The 24,585-nt window shown below is 38.6% G+C and overlaps 1 protein-coding gene across 1 annotated transcript in view; it reads left to right on the top strand.

Moving 5' to 3' along the window:
• Positions 1-24,585, top strand: part of LOC127972926 (thyrotropin-releasing hormone-degrading ectoenzyme-like) — a 113,437-nt gene that overhangs the window by 58,254 nt on the left and 30,598 nt on the right. Inside the window, exons 5-8 of the mRNA XM_052576933.1 lie at positions 2,295-2,408; positions 7,250-7,387; positions 9,008-9,073; positions 17,322-17,387. Coding sequence (XP_052432893.1) covers positions 2,295-2,408; positions 7,250-7,387; positions 9,008-9,073; positions 17,322-17,387 — 384 coding nt within the window. The remainder of the gene's footprint in view (positions 1-2,294; positions 2,409-7,249; positions 7,388-9,007; positions 9,074-17,321; positions 17,388-24,585) is intronic.

Below are 24,585 nucleotides of genomic sequence, written 5' to 3'. Positions count from 1 at the left end.
TATGTCACAGTCACTCAATCAGGCTTATTTCTCAACTCATTTCAACCTCTCAGATTAAATGCTGCTGCCACAGCCCTTCATATGCAGTTATTCAGCCAATAACATGAGCCTGTTAGAGGCAGATGCAGCTAATGTTGAGTTTTCTTATTTTCCACTGATTGGAGAGGTGACATTCTGCCCTCTGGGTATGAATACAATGGGAGATTGAGGCTTCAGTTGTTATACGTCACATACATCTCAAAATCATTGCTTTAAAAGCATAGTTAGACATTAAATTTGAGTTGCACATTAAATATGTGGAACTGAGCCTTGACTAAATGAGTCACATCTGTTGGCTGGTGTTTAATTCTTTCCTTATTTATAAAAGACAACGTCTGCTAACACATGGAATGAAGGATTTCAGACTCCCACTCTGAATACTTACAAATTAATAAACTTTGTCAATCAAAACAGAGGGTTTCAAATTATCACAATGTAATTTGGAACAATATTCAATTCTAGTTCATTCAGTTCAGCTTTACTGAGATTCAAATTGGGATAAACAGTCACATTGGTTTTATTAGCTCAAACATAGTGTGCTCTGTCCCAAAACCTAGTGAGCTGCCTTGCTGTCTACTGTCTACATACAGTAGGAAGCTACCTTCTAAAGAAAGATTTTCAGGGAAACTGAGAACACAAAATATTTAATAGCAATAACAAACTTGAAATATAGACAGTTCTTTTTTGTAAGGGATTTTAGACCATGGTGCTTGTGTGGGAGATGCGGATTGAGTCTATGAGCCGTATAACATTTGAGCTTGTACTGTACTGTGGTTTTCCGGTTGAGAAGGCAGTGACCTTTGCCTTGCAGTCACAAACCAGACAGACCTTGTCTGAAACTGTATTAAATGTCAGTGAAGGACATTTACACTCACACATTCAGGCATTTATTGTAATACTATTACTGTACAAAATTGTGAGTTTGGTTGATGGTGTCATGACAGTATGATTCTCAGCTGCTTTAGCGACTTATATAGCTAAGAGTATTTGTATTTTTTATTTTAATATTAATATTAATATTTAAATTTTGGAGATTTTTCTTTTTTCAAGTGTCCTGCATATGCTGCAGTATAGAGGTACAAGATGAACTCTTCCCTGCACGACTTCCTCCAGTGAGTCTGTTAATGAAGCAGGGCTGCAGAATCCCTCTGTTTAGCTTTCTATCCATCTCTGTCTGTCTGTCTGTCATCTTTCAAGATTTCACTGCACTAATCCATTTGCTCTGCAGCTTGTCTTTTTAAACACAATAAGTGATGTGATTTGACTCACTATCCTGGTTCACTGTCATTAGTTAGAACATCTGACAAATCAAAAGAGGGCAGAAAAAGTCACTAAACCTATGGGAAGCCACTTGACGTGTGTCTAGCAGAAGGTTCCTCTGAGAGCAGAATACCAGCTGTCTCTCTCTACACTATCAGTCCATGTGTCTGATGATCGTCCCGTCAGGTGCTTTGAGAGCTGTTGTTATGATGTCATGTTCAGATGAAAGAGACTCAAGGTTTGTGTGCTGCAACAATGAGATCTATCGTTCAGTAGCACATCTGCTTGACATCCTCAGAGTCTGGAAAATATTCAGCCCATTTAGAACTGCATTGTTGCATCATTTTCAGTCAGTACTCCTGTTTCGCACACTGTCATCTGCACACAATGCCAAGGGCCATTTGGAGTCTTTCTACATTCCAGATGGGATGTTTCATAATCCTTATTTTTCTCTGTTCTGTTCATTTATGTGTCCTTGGCGACGTGCCCAGGTATGTATGCTGTGAAACTGAAAAATGTGTTTTAATTGCGTAACTGTAGGTTATTGATGGTTTAGGCCACTATTAATCATAGTTCAGAAGCTCTGCCGGGTTCTCAGTGTTCTGTGAAATCTTTTGCGATTTTCTTTTCCGTTGTTGTTAAACCAGAGTGCAAATGTTTATTAGAAGTGATTATGTGTACTTTTACTTTTAAAGAGCACAAGGTCGTTTTATGCAGTATTGGACTTTTCTAAAAAAAAAATGTGTTTGCCAATAGATGTAATATGTGCTTTTGGAGATATTGGATGAATAGGAGCATGGATTTATTTCCTGAAGCTTTGTCCAAATTAAATTTGGTTTCAGTTTACCAAGTAAACCCCTCTCCCCCCACCCCGCTTTTTGTGCAAAACAACAAAAGTTTGTTGTAATTTTTCACCAGTGAACATGAAATCAATCTTTTGTAATGGTCGCTGTTTTTTTCTGTTGATGATTGATTGTTCATTTCTTCTCTTCTAGTGGTTTGGGGATCTAGTCACACCTGTTTGGTGGGAGGACGTTTGGCTGAAGGAGGGATTTGCGCATTACTTCGAGTACATTGGGGCTGATTTCCTTTTCCCAAAGTGGAACATGGTGAGTTTTGGTTGTTGTTATTATCTTCTATAGATCAGAAGCAGTCACTGTAATGGTCTTTTTTTAATTTTCTTAAATGCATCAACTATAACTTGGATGGAATGAGAAAATAAAAAGATTCAGCACTCTTATATCTTACTTATATCTTAATGTACATATAGTGATTTGCTATATAGTGAAAGGTATATGGTTTTCACGCTATTTAGATGTGAATCTCTTAAAATAAGAGCGATTATTTAATGCTTTTCAAGCATTTTTTTTTTTTTTGCCAAAATTAATCTAAGCAGAAAACAACAACCCTTTCACGGTTCATTTTTAGTTACTTATACTTTGTTAAGTTCTGGCTGCTAAATGTCGACAACACCCTGACATTGATTTAAATTAGGTTATGTTTTCTGTGTTTAAAATAATCAAATATCAATGTATTTTTATTTTATATGTAGAGTGTTCTCAAAGTTTTGAACCCAAAATTAGCTGAAATGACAATGTTTTACAATCTCATGTAATTGAAAGTGTGCGTTTGATCTTACTGGCAGTAGTGAATTAGCGTGCCAAATGGAGGCATGCATGGACTGGTTCATTATGAGCTTGTAAAGAACAAATTGTTCCAACTGTTTTAATGGTTATTATGAGCACAATCATGAGTTTGACTTCATGAGCTTAAAGAATCATATGCTGAGCTGTGTTATCACATGCCTCTATTTCAGTCCTGCTTCATTGTCAGAGCAACCGGTGCTTATGCCTTCATCTTTTGTTTTGTTGTAATGAAACTTTAGTCTTGTAATCTTCAGATCAATTATCAAAGGAGATTTGTGATATAGTGCCACGGATAAACTGATGAGCATTTGATCATACTGCATTCTGACATGTTTGAATACTTTTACCTGTGCTAGTCACAAAATGTGCAAAACTTATTTAGTGGGAAAAGACAAACTACATTAGTATTACCACACCTCTGTGATAGTCTGAACTACAGTAAATTACTGCAGAGCCTCACAGAGCTGGAATTTGTGCTAAAGCTGCCATTGAAAAAACACTTGAATTCATGGCCAGAGTACAACATATAAATAAAGAGCAATGAAAAAAGTCACATGGTTTATTGAATCATCCACATTCATTTTCTACATCCAGATGGGTTCATGTTTGGTGAAAGACTAGGCATAGCTTCAGTCCACAATGTTCAGCCGTCTCACAGGAGTCGATAGGTTCAGTGATTTTCTGAATAGCTGTTTAATGACCAAGAATTATGAGGTAATTTTATCAGACCAGGTGCGTCCAAACCAACATCTCATAATATTCCTGTATTACAGGATGGCAAACAAATCCAGGAGTGTTTGTGAGCACCACACTTCTAAGTATAATGGTAGTAAACACAAATAGTTTACATCTATGTTTTTAGTTTGTACTGGAAGTATACTAAAAGTGAACTTATAGTATTCTGATAGTTTACTAATGAAATACTTGTAGCATTTTAATACTACACTTAGAAGTATAGTCTCAGTGAACTACTAGTTTAGTAGTTTTAGACTGCAAGTGTACTCAAGTTTTCTTTAAGTGAACTTTACATAATACTTTAAGAGTCCTACTATGTCCCTATTTAGGTATTAATTTGTATGTATTTTGTTATATGAATATCTGAAAATACAAAAAATCAAAAGAAAGAGCAGGATATTTGCTTGTAAACAAAAACATTTTATTCTAGCTTCATGTATTCTTTTTTATAAAATACTGAAAGTTTCTTTAAAAAAAAAAATAAGAAAGAAAGAAAGACTATGAATTGGATTCAGAATGATAATCAAAACGTAGATGGAGTCGATCAACACCTTGAATCTTGACATTTATTCCATAACATTACACTGTTTTTATGCTGTTCTATGATGATGGTGTTAGGCTACATATGGAACCATCTGTTGTTTCTTTTTCACTTTTGTTTTGGTAATTCTGTACAGTAGATGTGTAATGGCGCCTCCTACCAGATAACAATGAAAACATGGATTCCTGGAGCACAAGTACAGCTCAAATATATCTAGACTTTACTTTTTAAGTATTAGTCGAGTATACTAAAATGTCATTTTAAGTACATTTCTGAAAAGTACATAAAAGTAGACTAAAAGGATACTTTAGTATTTTTTTTTAATTTTTTTTTTGCTTTGTTTAAAAGAAGTGTACCAATAGAACACTTGAATAAACTTATTTTTCGTAAGGGTAGAGCTGCTTTTGTTTGAGTGTAATGATGTTAGCAATTAGCATAATGCTATTCCGGTCCAACTTTAGTGGCCTGTAATGCAGTTACTGTGACACACTTGGAGCTTCAATTGTAAAAGTAAATGAGTACACATGTCATCACCACAACAAAACGTAACGCAATTTTCCAATGTTTATGACACTGAGGGCTTCCAATGTTTATCACACTTTGCTATGTATTAGCAGTCGTGCTGATTCAATCTTTTTGGATCTTCTGCTCATGATTAGTCCCTTGTTATATACAGTAGCACCCATGTTTGTACTTTCAGTTTACACCTTAACATTCGCATAATGTCCTTCCCATCTGTCTGTCCCAGTATTCTATGCCTCTCTGATCCAAGCCACCTTGGTTATGGGGCATCAGCCAAGCAGAGAGACCATTTAGGGAACGTAATTTCAGGGAGCAATTGGGTTTTGATGGACGCACTTCAGTACACTGATAGGATGACTGCAAGCATTTCCCTACCAAAATATGGATACAATTGCATGGTTCAGTCTAAACCAGAACTGAAAACTCACAAATGTACAGAGAAATGTTGACACGTACCTGTAATAGGTCATTAAAATATGTCCCTTCATCTGCTCATATCTACTGGACTGTTGTTTTTCCTACACTTTCTCACATCCATCATGCTAGAGATGCTTTCGGGGAGGTTTGGTTACCCATAAGGCACTGCCAGGCATCACTGATGTCTCTGACCTTAAAGTGGTTGATCAGTGTGAAACTTCAGGTGCATTTACAGCAGGTGATGAGGTTGAGACGTTAATAAGCAGGATCTAAATGACGTATCATTGGCCATAAACACCTTGTTGAGAGCACATATGGGCCAGATGGAAGCTCTTCTCATTGCACTCATTTTATAGTGCACATTACGTGACTTGCATCAAATCAGCTCTATGTCAACAGCTCTTCTCTTTCTTTCTGGTTCTGTCGGTTTCTTTATATTCACATTCACCATAATGTTGTACATTTATTTGAAGGCCTCATTTGCTATTGATTACATAAATGTATGCACATCAACCTTTGAGGCTCATATTAGTCTGGATAATAAAGTAACTGCCCATCAGATGCTAATAAGTCAGCTGTCACACAGTGTTATCTTCTAGAAGACAACTTAAGTGATGATATAAATAGCTTGAAAATTAGGACACTGATTTCAAGGAGTCTGTACTTTCTCCAAGACCTTCTCTCTGAAGTTAAATATGAGGGAGAAATTATTGCTGCAGTACATTTGGTAAACCATGTTTCAGTTTTATGTATGTTTCACAATTATCTAAAAGTAATTGTACCTTGGATGTAAATGTATTGAAGGAAATGTTACACTTCATTAGGTGATCAAAAGGAAATTAATGGCAGAGCCGTCCAGTAAACTCTTTGATCTACAAATATCATAAAAAGTCACAGATCAATCTTAGTTTGAAATTTAGATACCTACAAGTATTCTATGTATTGATTTGAATGACTTTTCACTTTTATGTGAGTTTTTTTTCCCTAATGTCACTTCATTAATCTCCATTTAGCAGAACGTCAGAAAATAAGATAGGAATGTTGTTGAAGCGATCAAGATCAGAAATTAAAATTTCCATTATGGGGAAATATTTGTCCCCAGAAATGCATTTCCAGAGACATTTGAAAGATACATTTTTCTCATTAAATATATACAGTATATGTGTTTTGTTTTTTTTGTTCAATTTGGTGTCATTTTCCCCCCAAGCCCCCATTCATTTCCAACCCTGGAAATAACCAGGATTAAGTTTGTTAGTAGAAAATGTCTTCTTATACTGACATAAAACTATGATTCTGATGAACATTTGTTTCTTGATTCATTTCCGTATGTTGTTTGTTTGAGCTCATATCCCTTGATTAAAATATCCTGCTCTGTTGGATTAATGTCCAACGGGATTCTTAATCAAGCTGCCAAAAGCTTTAATGGGCAAGAATTATTCATTATGATGGAGAATAAAGGTGCAATAAAACATTCAAAGTATCAAACCCAGACATGTTTATAGCAGCTGAGAGTTTTCTGGCTTTCTCTGATTCACACACATTTATTAAATACATGGATGAGAAAAAAAAAAAAAAAAAAAAAAAGTTAATTTAGTGTAATTTCGAATTTGGTCAGTCAGTGCAGAGATTTTGCCAAAGAGTCCATTACGAAGATGTTCTGGATATGAACCTGCATTGTAATGCTTTCATATATAATTAATCCATTTATATCATATACGGTAACTGGCAAACCACCACTTTCAAATGAGCAACAGGAAAACAGTATTACTGGAGAAGCACAATTTGCTGAAATGCTTAAGAGTTTGTGGTGTTGCATAGATCATGTGTTTATAATATTTTGAGTCTTGTTGGCTCTTGTGTGTTGGCAGTGAATGTTCATCACATCAGTGGATTGGGGGAAGATGCTGCAGATATAAAGGTTTTAGATGTGAGAAATATGAGCTGAATTTTCCCATAACCACTTTCTAATTTCATTTATAGAGCAGCACAAAGTGATTTTTACTTCTGAAAATAAAACCGAGGCTTTTATGTGACACGTTCATGTGTTTGACATTGTAAAACAAAGTCTCTCTCTGTCTGTCATCCACAGGAGAAGCAGAGGTTTCTGACTGATGTTCTTCATGAGGTGATGTTACTGGACGGTTTGGCCAGTTCTCATCCGATCTCTCAGGAAGTGTTTGAAGCCACAGACATCGACAGAGTGTTCGACTGGATCGCGTATAAGAAGGTGAAAGAAGCTCATCAGCTCCTACAGGAGATGTGTATAAACCTTTGCTCTTGAGCTGAGCTGAATGAACTGGTTTATACTCAATATTGAACATAAATCAATTTCAATGATATTCCATATTTCACTTCTATTGAATACAAGCAGCCAGCAGAAGAGAAACAATGACTTTGTAAAAGAGCATTATTGTTTGTGTAAATCATTCATTTATTCATGTCAGGACTTCACTTCACTTCACCTCTAAACTTTATCTTTTATTAAGTCCAGTAAACAACTCTGTTTCTCCCAGCTAAAGACTTCTCTGTTTATCTTTGAATTGTAAATGGAGTTGTGTTGTTATAAGCCTCTTCACATACACAAGAAAAACAGTTTAATTAAAAGCTTTGTTGAGGACTGAAACTGTAACACTGACAGATTGTAAGACTTTGTGTCCTCTGAGGACTTTAGTGGCACAATAAACATTTCATCTCAGACCAGACGGCATCTAATTACCTCTTTCTCACTGGAACACACTTTAAATAACTCCTGCGCCCAAATATATCCTCTCATCCTGAACATCTCAAAGCCATTAAAAGCACAAAGAGAAGTTAATAAAAAATGTTGTCCTCTATCAGGGTTCAAACGCAGATAAAATCTTCCATTCACTGAAGATTTGAGTTTCTGCTTCAACTCTCTTTCCAGCTGTCAATCAGCAAAAAGCCGGATTCTGATTGGCTTTCGCTGTACCTCAAGCCCCTCCCTCTGTTCCCTGCAGGATCTGTGGTGTCATGAACTCTGTCAGTCACACTGCAGTGATCCCGACACCCAGCTGTCCCTCATCACTTCTTCCTCAGACTCTAAGGACTTTGATATCCCACAACACATCCCATAATGCTCAGTGCTAACAGGAAGAGACACTCATCACACAGACTGTGGAGGATGGGATGCGGAGAGATGGGAATTAGATGCTGTCAAATGAGCATGTCAAAGTCACTTAAAGTTAAAAAAGCTACAAATTTATGAAACTGCAGAAAACAGCAGGATGAGTTTCATGGAGTCCTTGTTTAGACAAACCTAAAAAAAAAAAAAAGAAAGAAAAAAAGCAGGGCCATAATAAATAACAGAACTTTTGTTAAATATTGTTTCATTTAGCTTTATTGTCAATTTCATTTCTTTTAATTTAATTTAATTATTTATAAATTACATCCAGTGTTGCTATTGCTAGCCAAAACTAAAACTGTTAAATAAAATGAATAAATAAAAATGTATAAATCTAAACAAAAATATAACACAGAACAAAGAAGCAAATTAAAAATATATTAATAAGTACTTTAATAGTATATATGTAATACTAAAATAACACTGAATAAATTCAGTGGCTCATAACCAGAAGTTCAGTCCCAACACTGGAAGTATGATTTTGACAACTGTCCAGTTCAAATTACACATATTTAATAAAATACAAGGTTCGCATTTTTGGTTTTAAAGCCTAGAATATCATGAATGTCATGGTCCATTGACTTCCATTGCAAGTGGTTTATACTATAATTTCATACTATGTATATTTTGCTAATAGATTTTGGTGTAAAGCAGGTGTAACTGAGCAGCTTTTATTGAATGTGTGTTTTTCTGGTGCGTCTGCAGGGAGCCGCTCTGATCCGGATGTTGGCTAACGTCATGGGACAGCCGCTATTCCAGAGAGGCCTCAATGTAAGTTTCTTTCATCTTTTCTCTTTGTGGTCACAGATGATTTCATATATATATTGATTGATTTTATTTTAATTTTTTTCAAGAAAGTTAAATGTGTTGCAATTAAATCTCACCATGTAACAGTTCTTAAGCTACCTATAAGGTTGTTCTGAGTGTCTCGTATGTTTTTGCTACGAGCGTTTGGGAGATTATGCATCCGTGTTAGTTTACACGTGTTTCTTATCTTTAGAGCTACAACAGCTTGTTTGTCTCGTCGCGTGCTGCCATCACGCTTGAGGTGAAACAATCAGACAAGTGATTGAACATGTTCATGTCAGAAATGAATTTCATATCTGAAACATTCACAATCAGGAGTTTCAGAATCATTCTCTGTGTTAAACCAGTGAACAGAAACACATCCACTGCATTAAAGCACATATATATGTCTGACATTATGTAGACGTGTTGGTGTCAGTAGGTGAACAGCGTGAGGCTTTTATTTTGCTGTTTGTTTATAGTCACATGGTCGTCTGCTCCAGCTGAAGTGCTTTTAAGATCTCTGAATCTCTTCCTGTGTCCGTCTAGCAATCAGACCTCCTCTGGAGTGAACAGCAGATCTCTTTATGTATTATTAGAGAGTATTAATCATTTTGTGGACACCATATGGCTGCTACATGAAACTACATCATGTAATGTGGTTAAAGGATCTGGGCAGTGAATAAACAGGCTGCAGTTTTGAATCCAGCGAGAGTCAGTCTGTAAATGAATAAATGTAAATGAGTTAAAGGTACAAATCGCTCCTTTTTTAACATGTGAGTTCACACAGTTTCAGAGCTGTGACACAGATAAATCACCTTTCAAAACTCATTTCACTTCTGTATGCCCGAGATGCTGTCAATGATCAGACAGTGATCAGAGCTGTTTTCTGGGTTATTTTTGTTGTTGTGGTTCAGTGTTGCTGGAAGAGCAATCAGGTCATGTTTTCTGCAGAGCAACACATTTAATGCTTCATTTACAGATGTAACATCTGTGCATACAATCTTTATATCATAGCACCAATACATGTCAGAATAGTAGACTGATGTGTCTAATGCATGTGTGTGTCCATTTATCTTGAACTGGTTAAAACTGTACAGTAGAGTGTTATTATATATATATATACTGTAATAAGCCTGTGGTATTATTAGCAAAATCAATTTACTTTTTAATGCAACAGCAAGGAAACATTCCAATAAATTCTGTCTTAATCTAAGTTATATTTTTATATCTTTTAAAAATATATTTTTTAAAGGTTTATGTTTATCTTTTATGAACAGTATATTTGATCTTTTATGAAAATAATACAGAACACAATACAATTTCACAAATAAAACAATAAAAACAATAATTTCTGACCAGTGTGTAGAAAGCAGAAAGAAACATAACATTATTACATAATTAAATTTTAACATGTTAATTCAGTAATTTATTTTAATTTAATTTATTATTGTATCGATTAATAATTTTAAAATAAAACTATACAATTTTACTATGTTGTTTTGTTATGTATTTACTTTTTTGTTGTTGTATTAACTGATAGAATTTTCCATTATTACTATTTGTATTATTATTTAAGATTCTTGTATTAATCAGGTGAATCATAGTTTTATTAATTTATTTATGTTTTCTTTTCTCTTTTTTCCCTTGCATTACATTATAGTTTTCATAGGAGAAACAACCTTACATCTGCCTGTGATCCAGCTCTCCGCTCTCATCTGCTGTCTATCTTTCTCTGTTCACTGAAGCTCATTTCATTCTCTCTGTGTGTCTTTTGCTCTGTGTGGCTTCTCAGCTCCTCCTCGTGTCTTTATAAAACTGAAGCAGCAAACAGTCCTAAATGTTGAACAGTTCAGAAGCAGCAGTCAGACTTTAGTCTCGCCCGGACCACCATTAACCATCTCTCTCTCCCTCTCTCTCTCTCTCTCTCTCTGTAAGGACGAGGGCGTCTTCACTGGTGGATGAGCAGGTGGATGAATGTCTCTTATAAAAGAATAGAGGGAGTCATAAATGAAGTCTAGGGCTCATAGAGCTGACCGGAGTGATGAAGCACTCCCTTCTCATTTACACACACTGCTCATCGCTTTTAAAACCACTTTCTGATGGATCATATTATGGAATGTAGGAAATATTCATTCCGGCTGGAAATGTGCAAAGCTTGACCTATGAATAGCAGAGGACAAGTGTGCTCCTGCCCTGAAGAAAAAAAAATTCAGTGTGTTACAGTTCATCTTCATCCTCTGTGTGATTTGGATCCAGGGGAAGCTCCTTCCCATGATTGGGTGCTTCATAGTCTTGTTTGTCTGCTCTCAGCGGGCTCCTGACTTGGAGAATGGCAGTCTTTGAGATTCCCCGCGGATGTTGTGGGCTAATAATTCGTTTTGAAATAGCCAGATACTTAATTCAATTTCCCAATATTGTGGAAACAGAGAAGACCCATTTTCCCATCTTCCTCTTTTTCTCCCAGCAGACTCATTCTTACTCTTTTCTGTCTCTCTCATGGGAACTCTGAATATCTCTGTCTGTCTCTGTGTGATTGATGGGGAGAATAGGTAAACACTGCACCTCACCAAACAATTTAGTTTCATTGTCTCAAAATGACTTTCATATGCAAGAGAATTGTCAACATATTTCTTCTTGTATTACTTTTGAGGGAACCCATTCAGTTGGATGAATAATGAATTATTTATGATCTCCTTTGACTGTCGTGATGAAGGCTCTTGCGGAAAACTTGTGTTTTAGCTCTGGGGGATTTACATATCGAAAGCGATCAATCTTTTGTCTCCCTTTTTGATAGTAATTTGGCTTTGCAAAATCAGAAATCAAAACCGAATGTGGTTACAATATCTGATGAAGGAAAGAGAGGAAACCCAAGGTCTAGCTCGGACCAAGGAAACAGAACAGGAGCACACAGCATTTTTTATAATTTATTAATAAAAACCGACTAACGTTTCGACGCTCATGCGTCTTCTTCAGAGTCAAACAATGAATGGCAACATACAGATTATATAGCATTGAAGTTCAAATCATTGGCCACAAGCTTAGATGGTTCTGGTACATGAATTAATTCAATCCCCCCAAATTTTAAGGACGCATTAGAGCCGTGATTAGCTTGTACATAATGTCTCGCAATTGCATGGTCCATATTACGGTTCCGAATTTCTGCTTTATGTTCTGCAATGCGTAATTTAAGGGGGAGTTTAGTCTGACCTACATACACTAAACCACATGGACATTTCAACATATAAATCACATGGGAGGTATTACAATTAATAAAATAGTTAATCTTGTATTTTTACCTGACTGAGGATGGAAAAATTGCTTCGTATCATTTGAGTTAGAGCAATGGGTACAATGTCCACATCTATAAAAACCACAGGAGGAGCCGGCAACCACGTAGATTTTAGTGAAGGGCTCATGGTCGTGTGAATCAACCTATCTCTCAGTGAGTGCGGACTCTTAAAAGTAATGTGCGGCGATTCTGCAGAACACTCAATAGAAAATAGAAAGATACATTATTTATCATACTGACAGGTTGTGATTCAATGGAGCCAGTTGGTCTAAATAAACTGGATACTGAGCCATCTTTAGAGAACAAACGTGTTTTGAATCCCTGAGATTAGACAAGCAGTCGTCAGTAATATGACAGGAACACAAAAAAAGAACTTTAACTGATTCTTTGCAGCCTCTTCTTTTGGACATGAAAATAAAATGAGTTTACTTCCATGGTGTAGGAGACAGAGCTTCTGCTCGACATGATGTTAACCACATGAACAAGCTATAGTGTTTGAGGAAAGGCCGAGTTGTTTGCGGCCAGCCAATGTAGAACATAGGTGGACATTATGCAAATGTGCTACTCCGTGATGTGTAGCTGTCGAAAGCGGGATTTGAATTACTGACGACTCGTTCAGGTGGTTCAGAGTCGATTCTTTCTTTTGGGAGACAATAACTTTACTTATTATGCACTTTTGGCTTTACAACTTTACAGATTGTTTACATTCAGAAACAGCTACATTAAACACAGCATACAAGGCAATATTCAAAATGGCATAATGGGGCACTTAACAAAAAGTCCTCAGAATTAAAATTGACTATTTTGCCCAATATCTGTATGTGCGTTATAATAATAATAATAATAATAATAATAATAATAATAATAATATATATATATATATTAGATTAGATTCAACTTTATTGTCATTATGCAGAGTACAAGTACAGAGCTAATGAAATGCATTTAGCATCTAACCAGAAGTGCAAGAATGTAGTGTTTTATATACATAAAAGTGCAGAGTAAGTAAAGCTATGATATACAGAATGTACAGTGGAGTTGCTATATACAGTATTGAGCAGAGTATATACAGAATATAAATATGAATGCAATGTAGATATTGTATGTACATTATGAACAGAGCAATGAAGGATTATATATACATTATGAATAGCAGGAACGTGAGAACAGTGGTAATAAATACAGTTGAATGAGTGTGCAAAGTATTGTTGAACAATCTATTATATGCAAAATAACAGTAGTGCAATGATTTTTTGTAGAAATAGTCTACTGTGCTTGTACAGTAACCACTTAGACAGTTTATAGTGTAATGGATTTAACCATGTGCAGTCTGTGCAAAATATGAGTAGTGCAATACATGTATGTAAAGTACTGTGTCTAGTGCAGTAAAAGAGCAGGTGCAGGTTAGATAGGTGGTGCGGCATTCAGAAGTGTCACAGCCTCAGGAAAGAAGCTCTTCCTGAGCCTACTAGTTCGAGAGCGTAGGCTTCTGTAACGCCTGCCAGATGGAAGGAGGGTGAAAAGCCCATGGTTAGGGTGAGAGGCATCCTTGATGATGTTTCTTGCCCTGCCCAGACAGCGCTTCTGATAAATGTTCTCGATGGATGGTAACTGGGTGCCGGTGATCCGTTGAGCAGTTTTCACCACCTGCTGGAGTGCTTTGCGGTCAGATGCGGAGCAATTGCTGTACCACACTGAGATGCAGTTTGTGAGTATGCTCTCAATGGTACAGCGGTAGAATTCAGCAAGGATCCTGGGACTGAGGTGAACTTTTTTAAGGCTCTGTAAGAAGTAAAGGCGCTGCTGAGCCTTTTTGACCAGGGTGGAGGTGTTTAGGGACCAGGTTAGGTCATCTGAGATGTTGATGCCAAGGAACTTGAAACTTGACACACGCTCCACTACAGCTCCGTTGATGTAGATGGGTGTGTGTGCATTATTCCTAGTCCGCCTGAAGTCCACAATGATCTCCTTTGTCTTCTGGGTGTTTAGTTCCAGGTTGTTGGTGGCACACCACACAGCCAGGTGCTGCACCTCATCCCTGTAGGCTGACTCGTCGTCATCCTTGATCAGACCTACCACCGTGGTGTCATCTGCAAATTTGATTATGGTGTTGGAGCCATAAACAGGAACACAGTCATGGGTGAATAGGGAGTACAGGAGAGGGCTCAGTACGCAGCCTTGTGGCACTCCAGTGTTCAGGGTGATCATGGAGGAGGAGAGGTTATCTAACTTAACAGACTGAGGTCTGTTAGTCAGAAAATCTAGAATCCAGTTGCAGATGGGTGTGCTGATTCCAAGATGGCTGAGCTTGGAGATCAGCTTGGAGGGGATTACCGTATTAAATGCAGAACTGAAGTCTATGAACAGCATTCTCATATGTGTGTTCTGACTGTCCAGGTGGGTGAGGCCAGAGTGAAGTGCCGTTGAGATGGCATCCTCAGCTGACCTATTGTTGCGATAGGCAAATTGGAATGGGTCTAATGTAGCAGGGAGACAGGATTTTAAGTGGAATGCGACCAGTTTTTCAAAAAACTATATATATAATATATATATAATATATAAATATATATATAAACAGTAGAAGTTGTTAGGATTGTCTGCTTCCTGTCTCTCTATAAGAGCTTTTGGTCACTAACAGTGGTGGCTGACAACACATTCATTGAAATACACATTTTTAGGCCAAGCAGACTGGAAAATGTCAAGACCAACATAAAATGGATCATGGCTGCTATGCAAATTTACAAAACATATACCAAACTTCATAGTAAGGCTTTTCCGAAGGATTTCGAAAGGACTTCAAAATATTATTAGAATATTTTGTTTTTGTTTTTTATATATAATATAAATAATATTTTTATTTATTTATTTAGATTTATTTTAGATAATTATGCCTTTAAAAAGTATAAAGGAAGTTTGAAATCAGTTGTATGTCACATGCAGAGGACATGCAGTTTTTTGACAGCTTGCTCTCTTGACTCCAGCAACAGGAAGCGGATTACAGTTGACTGGTTTACTGCTCACGGTCACTCAAGAGTTCTCATATACAGCAGGGAAAAGGCTTCCCACCAGATGTTCTTATCAGATGAATGTAAATGTGCTCTCCAGGATCAGACTGCTTCTTCATGTCGCCCACCGTATCACTGAAACTGCAAGTCCAAACAGACACACTGATAATGTAGTGTTTGGCGTTTCACAAATTAAAGTCTGTTAGCAGTGAAATGAACACCCACCGGAGTCTTAGCTTCAATAATACACTACAATACAAATATTACATCCACTTTTCTATGCAGATTTGTGTGTTTGACGTTGAGACACTTTTATTATGCACTTATTGCACTTAGGGCCCTATTTTAACGATCTGAAACGCAAGTGTCAAAGCGCGAAGCGCAAGTAACTTTGTGGGCGGGTCTCGGCGCTGTTGCTATTTTCCCGGCGGGATAAATGGCTCTTGCGCCCGGCGCACATCTAAAATGGGTTGGTCTGAAGTAGCTTCATTATTCATAGGTGTGGTTTGGGCGTAACGTGAAATAAACCAATCAGAGCGTCATCCAACATTCCCTTTAAAAGCAGGTGCGCAAGTTCCATTATGGATTGCTATTATTATGGCGTATTTACCAGGCGCACGCCAGGAGCGGTTCACAGCCGAGGAGACTGATGTTCTTGTAAGAGCAGTGAAAGACAGAGAAGTTGTGTTGTATGGGGATGGGAGAAACCCACCCAAAATAGCGTCGGTTAAACAGGCGTGGGAGGAAATAGCCACAATTGTTTCATCGATTTTTTTTTTCCTGGTTCTTGACGGACAAACCAATTTGTCAGATGTCCTTATACGTATATGACCTCAAACAGGTCTGATCCTTAATTACTACAATTAGCCTGAATAATTTGTAAGCTAGATTTATGCCTATTTTTTCACATCTTCGTGGCACACCACAATGATTTCCGTCATCTCATGTGTTAATATTTTTTTTTAAGTGTAACAATTTATAATTTGCAAAAATAACTGTTGCATCTGTGTAGATTACATGAACAAAGTGTATGCGCGTTGTGCACGCTATACATTATGGTCAAGCATGCGCCCTTAAAATAGCAGAATGAACAACGCGCAACGCGCCACTGACTTTAGACTAGGTTTTTTCTGGTCAGTGGCGCAATTGTTTAATGGAACATCAAAATAGCACCAGGGATTGTTTGCGCCGGAACACGCCTCCTTTTTTGCGCTGAACCGCCCAGGGAGCGCAAGTTCATTCACTAGTTTAGCGACGTGCTTCTGTGGAGGGAAAAGCGCGCTTTGCGCGGGTGAAAAATAGGAATGACACATGCGTCGGTGTACAAAGTCAATTGCGCTGGGTGCAAGATAGGGCCCTTAGTCTGTTTGAGATCTTTCCTATCTTCGCAAAAATCTGAGTATGTATATATATATATATATATATATATATATATATATATATATATATATATATATATATATATATATATATATATATATATACTTTCACCAAGCATTTACCAAATTTACCATGCTTTTTGGGTATTTACTATGTTACCAGCAGAAAATTGAAGTGGAAAAGTGTGTTTCTCCTAATCATTTTTGTTGTTGTTGTTGTTGTTTTCAAAATTGAACAGGAACTATGCTTATTTTTAACGTGAGCAGTTTGACCATCTTTTATGTCTTGTTTCTGATTTGTATGTTATTCATGACACAATGATGCAGCATCGACTCGAACAACATAATCAGCCTCTAATTGGCCTCCTTATGGTCCTCCTTGAACTGACAGCCAATCACACCCAAACATCTGCTGCTAATTTGCATACGTTCAGCTTGAACCATGAGGATTAGTAATGTTATTGTTTGCGCTCATTTGGTTTCCCAAGTTCACTCTTCCCGTCCAAGTCCAATTTATTTCTCTTCCAATATTGATCTCCGTCTCTGTCTGTTTGCAGGATTACTTGATGACACACATGTACGGGAACGCGGCAAGAGATGACTTGTGGAACAAATTCTCTGAGGTGAGATTTTATACATCTTCTGGTTGTGAGACCTCCATCGCGAGCAGGAATCAGTGCTGGGGTCAGTCAGTGTTGAGCAGCAAGTGAAACTGTCTGTGTTCAACCTACTTAAATTCACACAGTGCATCTCCTGCAGACAGGTGTTCAGAGATTCATGGGCTGCATATAAGTCAGAGGCCATTATATAACTGCAAATCATCAGCGGTGCACAAATGTATGCCAATACACCACCTACTCACATCAACACATTAGGGAAAGAGTTTGATATGGAGGCTGGGTTGTGTTTGATAGTCTGCTTTTACACTTGAGGTTGCGCTTAGAATGGAAATGCTTTCTAAAGGAGAAGGTGACTATTGATCCAGAAATCTGATCACTGAAACATGCTAAATGTAAATGTTCACAGAAACTGATAATGAAGGCTTGCTGCTGCTGATTTTAGTGATTTTAATTAATTTACAAATTACTTGAATATGAAAAGACCCGATTAGTTAAGTGTCACATAATTGCTGACAAGCCTGATGAGTCTCTCAGATTAAACATGAGCATCTGCCCTTCAGCTCAGGTGTAGCCAAGAATAAGCCAAGAAAAGTCCAAAAATTATCTTCTGCTGAATGAAAGTTTACCTATTAATATGCTACACTCGGGCCTGAAAAATAAAAGTCACTTCCATACCCACCCCCTGACAGAAAGAAATTTTTCCTGTAGATATTTTTCCTCTTATCTGCTAATTCAGTTTCTTTGTCTTCTAGTACTACCATAAAAGCTTAGCAACCATATTGTAACTGGCATACTTCATTTCCCATAATTCCTTTAGTTTAGTTACTGGAACAACAAATGCTGCAATGCTAATGCAAAGTTCCTAATTTAATAAAATAATTGTATTTAATAATTTAATAATAAAAACCTGTTTAAATTATACAATGCAATTAAAATATATATATATATATATATATATATATTTTATAATAACACATATGCTTAAACAAATGTTAGGATTGCCCTATTATTTCTTTATAAGCCATATCCTCAGAATCAACAGAACACCTTGTATGGAGGTGGCGTGACATATAGTCAAGTATGGTGACCCATACTCAGAATTCATGCTCTGCATTTAAATGTAGTTTCATAACAAGGTTCGGGAGAAGCACGTCAGATACTTAGCCTAACTAGCACAGGTGGAATCACTTAAGATAATCAACCTTAGGGTATAAATACAGCTGAATTAGCCTACCTGTCTCAATTGACGGTTTATCAGCATGCTGGTTCGCTTCGTCTGTCACCTTACCACAGACCCAATTTTCGTACCAACGAAGAGAGCTACACCGGGGATTTATAAGACCTGCTGCTTTTGCCGGAACCGCGAACATTCCTACCCAGCCAAACACGGCCGTTGAGCAGCATTAAGCGTCATCGCGACAGCTGCTCTCCAAGCCACACGTCATGGCCAATAGACGTGCAAGCTCCGAGCTTGCCTCGCTCAACACAATGATCCTGCCGCCCGAGACCGAGCTCTCCTCGAGTTGGAATCCAACCAGCCTGGGCCGCACCCCAGTTCTCACCATAGCAAGCCTCTCTCACTTCAAGCCGCAGCTCAGCCTTTCACCCCGGCGTTCCGGCCAAGTGTCAGTTTGAGGCTGCTTCCTTTAGCGGCGACGACCGCGCAACGTTAACCAAAACATTTTCAGGTGAAGATGCTAAAAGCAGGTTCTTCTTCTTCATTGGATTTTTACGGCAGTTGGCATCCAAAGTGTTGTATCTAAAAGCAGGTTCGCGGCTAAAGTTTGTTAAATGACGTCATGACGCAGTTCCGTCTTCTTCTACTAGTGTTTTATGGTGGTTTTGGCAAACCACCGTAAAGATGCATTACCTCCACCAGCTGATCTGGAGTGTGGAGTGCGCATAGATTTGAACTACAGATACAAATGTATTTCCGTCGGATGATGATGCCACTTTTAACCACGAAGCCAAGGCATTACTTCCAGAGTGTTCATCCACACTGAAATGTCCAAGACATTACATTTGCCTTACCGCGCACGTTTAAACATCACTGAAATGATACAGACATAAGTTCCATGATATAAAAAAAAATAAATAAAAATAAATAAATAAATTCCACCGTAAGTCGCTGGATAAAACCGTCGGCTAAATGCTTAATTTAATTAAAAAAAAATATTTCCATGCAAGTTTTCTGGCAGGACCAAATTATTTAGGGACCTTTTTCTCCATTCACTGGTGTTATCACTCAAAATTCATCTAAAACGCATCTGCCCTCGTGTTTTGACGCAGGATAGCAAGTGTGAATAAAAATGTATGTTGCCTTTTCAGGACCGTAATAAGAAAAACAGGCAAGTAAATATCTTTAGAAACCACTTGGAAGCGAATAGCACATAACTGCTTTTAACCCATTTGCTTGCAAGCATCGCCAATGGCCCCAGTTTATTATTGTTTCACTTCCACAGCACGTTAAACTTCACTCTCTAACTTGATCTGGATAAACTGTGCATCAATTGAAAGTCTAAAGGCTTCGATATTTGACCAATATTTCGACAAAACATAATTTCAGTGACAGTTATTTAGTAATTTATGTCAGGAAAACGAGTTCTATTCCTGAATGGTAAATGTCAAAGTGTCAGCTCGTGGACAAATGTTGATCATGTATCTAGTCAGAAAGAATCATGAGCAGAAACATTTTTATTTTGGATATGTAATTTGTGTCTCCATGCCAAAAATGGGGGGTGGTTGGTAAGGGGTTAACATTACTGCTATAATCATGTCTTTCGGTACAATATCTTACAAGACTAAACATGCTTCATCGTTTCCAAAAGCCTTTATTTCCACAGTCCATACTACAACGTGAAAACAGCCTTCATAACGTATCCGCCCTGGAGACCGCCTAAGAGCCCGGAGGCCAAATGAGAGGAAAAATGCTTTTCCAACATGAACATAATAATGTGGACAAGGCTTGAGCAATTGTCAAATCAGGCAACCAATTGCTAAGCTGGTAACACAGTAGGCTACCCATTCATTTTTAGCTTGCCCCATCAAATGTTACTAACCCTTTTTACTCTTACCGCAGCCAACGTCTACAGCAGCCGAAGCAAGTAGCCTTTCATATACCTCCTCACTGCCGCAGCAGTGTCTGCTCCCGCAAGAGCCTTTCCTGTACTTCCTCACTGCCGCAGCAGTGCCTGCTCCCGCAGGAGTCTTTCCCGTATCTCCCCACTGCCGCAGAAGTATCTGCTCCCGCAGGAGCCTTTCATATACCTTCTCACTGCCGCAGCAGTGTCTGGTCCCGCAGGAGCCTTTCCTGTACCTCCTCACTGCCGCAGCAGTGTCTGCTCCCGCAGGAGCCTTTCCTGTATCTCCACACTGCCGCAGCATTGTCTGCTCCCGAAGGAGCCTTTCCTGTATCTCCCCACTGCCGCAGTGTCTGCTCCCGAAGGAGCCTTTCCCGTATCTCCCCACTGCCGCAGTGTCTGCTCCAGCAGGAGCCTTTCCTGTACCTCCTCACTGCTGCAGCAGTGTCCGCTCCCGCAGGAGCTTTTTGTGTATCTCCCCACTGCCACAGGAGTGTCTGCTCCCGAAGGAGCCTTTCCCGTATCTCCCCACTGCCGCAGCAGTGTCTGCTCCAGCATGAGCCTTTCCTGTATCTCCCCACTGCCGAAGCAGTGTCTGCTCCAGCAGGAGCCTTTCCTGTACTTCCTCACTGCTGCAGCAGTGTCTGCTCCCGCAGGAGCCTTTCCTATACCTCCTCACTGCCGCAGCAGTGTGTGCTCCCGCAGGAGCCTTTTCTGAATCATATATATATATATATATATATATATATATATATATATATATATATATATATATATATATATATATATATAAAAAACCCGCATTTGGTCTCGCAGCGAGAACTTTCCTGTTAGAGCTCTTATGTTTTCTCTTTTGTCCAGTGAGCATCGGGTCTCACAGTGCACACAGTGTGAGAAAATCTCCGGTCAAGCTCTCATTTCCCTCTCTCCTGTTTTCTCTTTCTGTCCAGCGAGCATTTGGTCTCACAGCGGACGCAGCGAGAACTTTCCCGGTAGAGCACTTACATTTTCTCTTTCGTCCAGCGAGCATTGGGTCTCACAGCGGATGCAGTGTGAGAAAATCTCCCGGTCAAGTTCTCATTTCCCTCTTTCCTGTTTTCTCTTTCTGTCCAGCGAGCATTTGGTCTCACAGCGGACGCAGTGAGAACTTTCCCGGTAGAGCACTTACCTTTTCTCTTCTGCCCAGCGAGCATTGGTTCTCACAGCGGATACAGTATGAGAAAATCTCCCGGTCAAGCTCCCATTTTCCACTCTCCCATTTTCTCTTTCTGTCCAGCGAGCATTAGTCTCACAGCGGAAAAAGGCACAAACTCACCTCATCGGTCGCTCCAAATTACAATTGCTCCCCGTTGCAGGCAAGCAGGGCCTGTCAGTCTAGGTACAGTGAGCCGCCATCACGGCCCCTCTGGCCAAACATTCAGACCCTTTCTCGAGATGCCAGCCCGCCAAATGCGGCACTCATTTGGGGGGGGCTTTTAGTTCGGCGGCTGTCCTCTGCTCTTTAGCTTTTTGGGGGTACTCCAGGTTCGGGCCATTCCCGAGCTCGGAGCCCCTTCCCCAGACAGCACGCCAAATATGCATTATAATACTTCAGCTAATTATATGTAAGTGTGAACAAGGTTCGGGAGAAGCAATTCAGATACTTAGCCTAATTAGCACAGGTGGAACCATTTAAAATAATCAACCTTAGGGTATAAATACAGCTGAATTAGCCTACCTGTCTCCATTGACAGTTTATCAGCATCCCCCCTCCACACCATCTCCTCCACTAGAGTTCATTTTACACTTTTATATACGGGGTGGGGGTACTCTAGGTTCGGGCCATTCCCGAGCTCGGAGCCCCTTCCCCGGATAGCATGCCAAATATGCATTATAATACTTCAGCTAATTATATGTAAGTGTGAACTTGTGAACCCATCCAAAGTGCACACACACAGCAGTGAACACACACACACACACACACACACACACTGTGAACACACACCCAGAGCAGTATCAAGTAAAGATATCAAACATCTAACTGATGAAATGCAGCAATATTAATATTTGGTCAGATGAAAACGTGGTGCTAAAGGATGCTAATAAGCTAGATCACCTGCACCGTGCTGTTATTAATAATACAGACATTATTTGAAAGCATAAATATCTAATATGTAAGATTTAAGCTTTTTAGGAGGCGCATAAATGGAAAAAGGTCAATTAAGACACTAAATAGCGACTGTGAAGAAAGCGGTTGTAGCCAACAGCCATTATCAAGTTAATAGTTGGGTTCAAGTCATCAGCTCACAGCACAGAGATGTGCTTTTAAAGTCAGAAAACTCTCAGCAAGTCCTCTCTCACTCATCTCACAAAGTGTCATGACTTTAATGAGATTACTTTCAAGTGTAATCTCAAAGTTATTATAGCTTGTAATGGAACAGCAGGAGATTTAGCAGCTATCAGTGTCATATGAAGCGTTTTGTAATTCACATTACTCTCTAAAAAACCAGTTGATGGCCGCTTTTTCATTTTCTCTTACAAAACAGAATGTATTTGAAGGTGAATTTATGTGAAGTGGCCAGACCTGGACCTCTGTATCCTCTCAGTGGCCGTGTTTGTCAGACACTGATGAATTTAGCTACATTAACAGTCTGTGACAGCCCATCATCTAATGAATACTGATATGCACTGTGTTCATTAGCTATTCATGAAATCCAATTTGCTGCAATAATCTGGCAGTGCTTAGAGCCCACAAAGCCCTTTGTCAAGCTCACGACCCATCGCCGGACAGGCCTTCATTTCCTTTAATTATATCCACCAGGGCAAAGGTACAGCAGCTTCCTGAAAGCCGTTCTATATGTAGGAACATCAGCTGCCATCATCAGCCTCTGCAGAGCCTCTTCTTTATGCACACAGTCAACAAAACATGAGTCATTGACAGCTGTGAGAAGTCATCCATTTCATTTGTTGTTTTTTAATAGCCGAATCATCTCAAACAAGCTTGGTTAGTCTCCGATTTTAATTCTCATAATGTCAGAATCATCTGCTATAAGCAAGAGTGTCCAAGTTACACTGGATAAGGTAAGTGCACATACTTAACTGATCTACTCTGACGTTTGCAGAATGCAAGAGAGCCTGACAGAGCACTTTTATTTCCCACGGGTCTCCACAACACACTGACACAACACTGTAAATCTCCACCGGTTTACAACCAATTTTTTAAGAAACTACCAATTGACCCCAGGAAACATGAAATGCTGCACCTCTTTAAAATGCAGTGAAATTAAATGATGGAAAATATCTGTGAAGCCAATGACATTTGCTTTGATACAAAAACTAGCAAAGCTGCCTCAATGTCTACAGACATCTGCGTTAAGCCTGAAATTAAATCTCAAAATACTGACTTTACATGCATGCTAACAAGGATGCTAAAGACTACAGCCTCCATTAGCCATTGTGCACCTTTTTAGGGCTGGGTAATGTATGGACTACATTTTTTCCTTAATATTTTGAATGTTTCAAAATGCATTTACAATATTTTGCATTCAACTACTATACCATTCTTTTAAAAAATGGATACTGATTTGAAAGTAGATGAAATTCTATAAAACATTAAAATGTTGTAAGGGAAACAGGTCAATTTAGCTCAAAGGGAATCATTTAAGATTTTAAAGGGAATTTGAACAGAATCACTGTTTCACGGCTGCTCACGGAGACGCGCCTGCGGTTCAGTGAACGAGCCGTTTAACATCAAATCTGCGCTGGATACTAATATCCAAACTATAGTGAAAACACTATCAATTAGCACAGTAACAAGATCGGCAGCTTAAGACATTAACTTGTAAGCACAAAACACAAGATACTTCTCTTTTCAATATGAATAAGGCTTCATTAGATAAATCTAAGACATATAAACTAATCTAACACATAAACGCACGCACACACACATTCACACAAGTTGCAGGAAGATCGAAAGTTAGGGAAAGATGAGTTTAAGAGAATGGAAATATGGAATCCCCAAGTTAACAGCAATACGTTAAATTGCATAGACATGAACAACCATCAATCAAGTAATTAGCGCTCGCATTGAGTTCCTCAATGGGGTTAAAATTATATTAGATACACCAGCACAACAAATATCT

Source organism: Carassius gibelio, chromosome A4 (assembly GCF_023724105.1).
Source record: "Carassius gibelio isolate Cgi1373 ecotype wild population from Czech Republic chromosome A4, carGib1.2-hapl.c, whole genome shotgun sequence".
NCBI lineage: Eukaryota > Metazoa > Chordata > Actinopteri > Cypriniformes > Cyprinidae > Carassius > Carassius gibelio.
The sequence above is the reverse complement of the archived record's forward strand: the minus strand, read 5'-3'. Positions and strand labels throughout refer to the sequence as shown.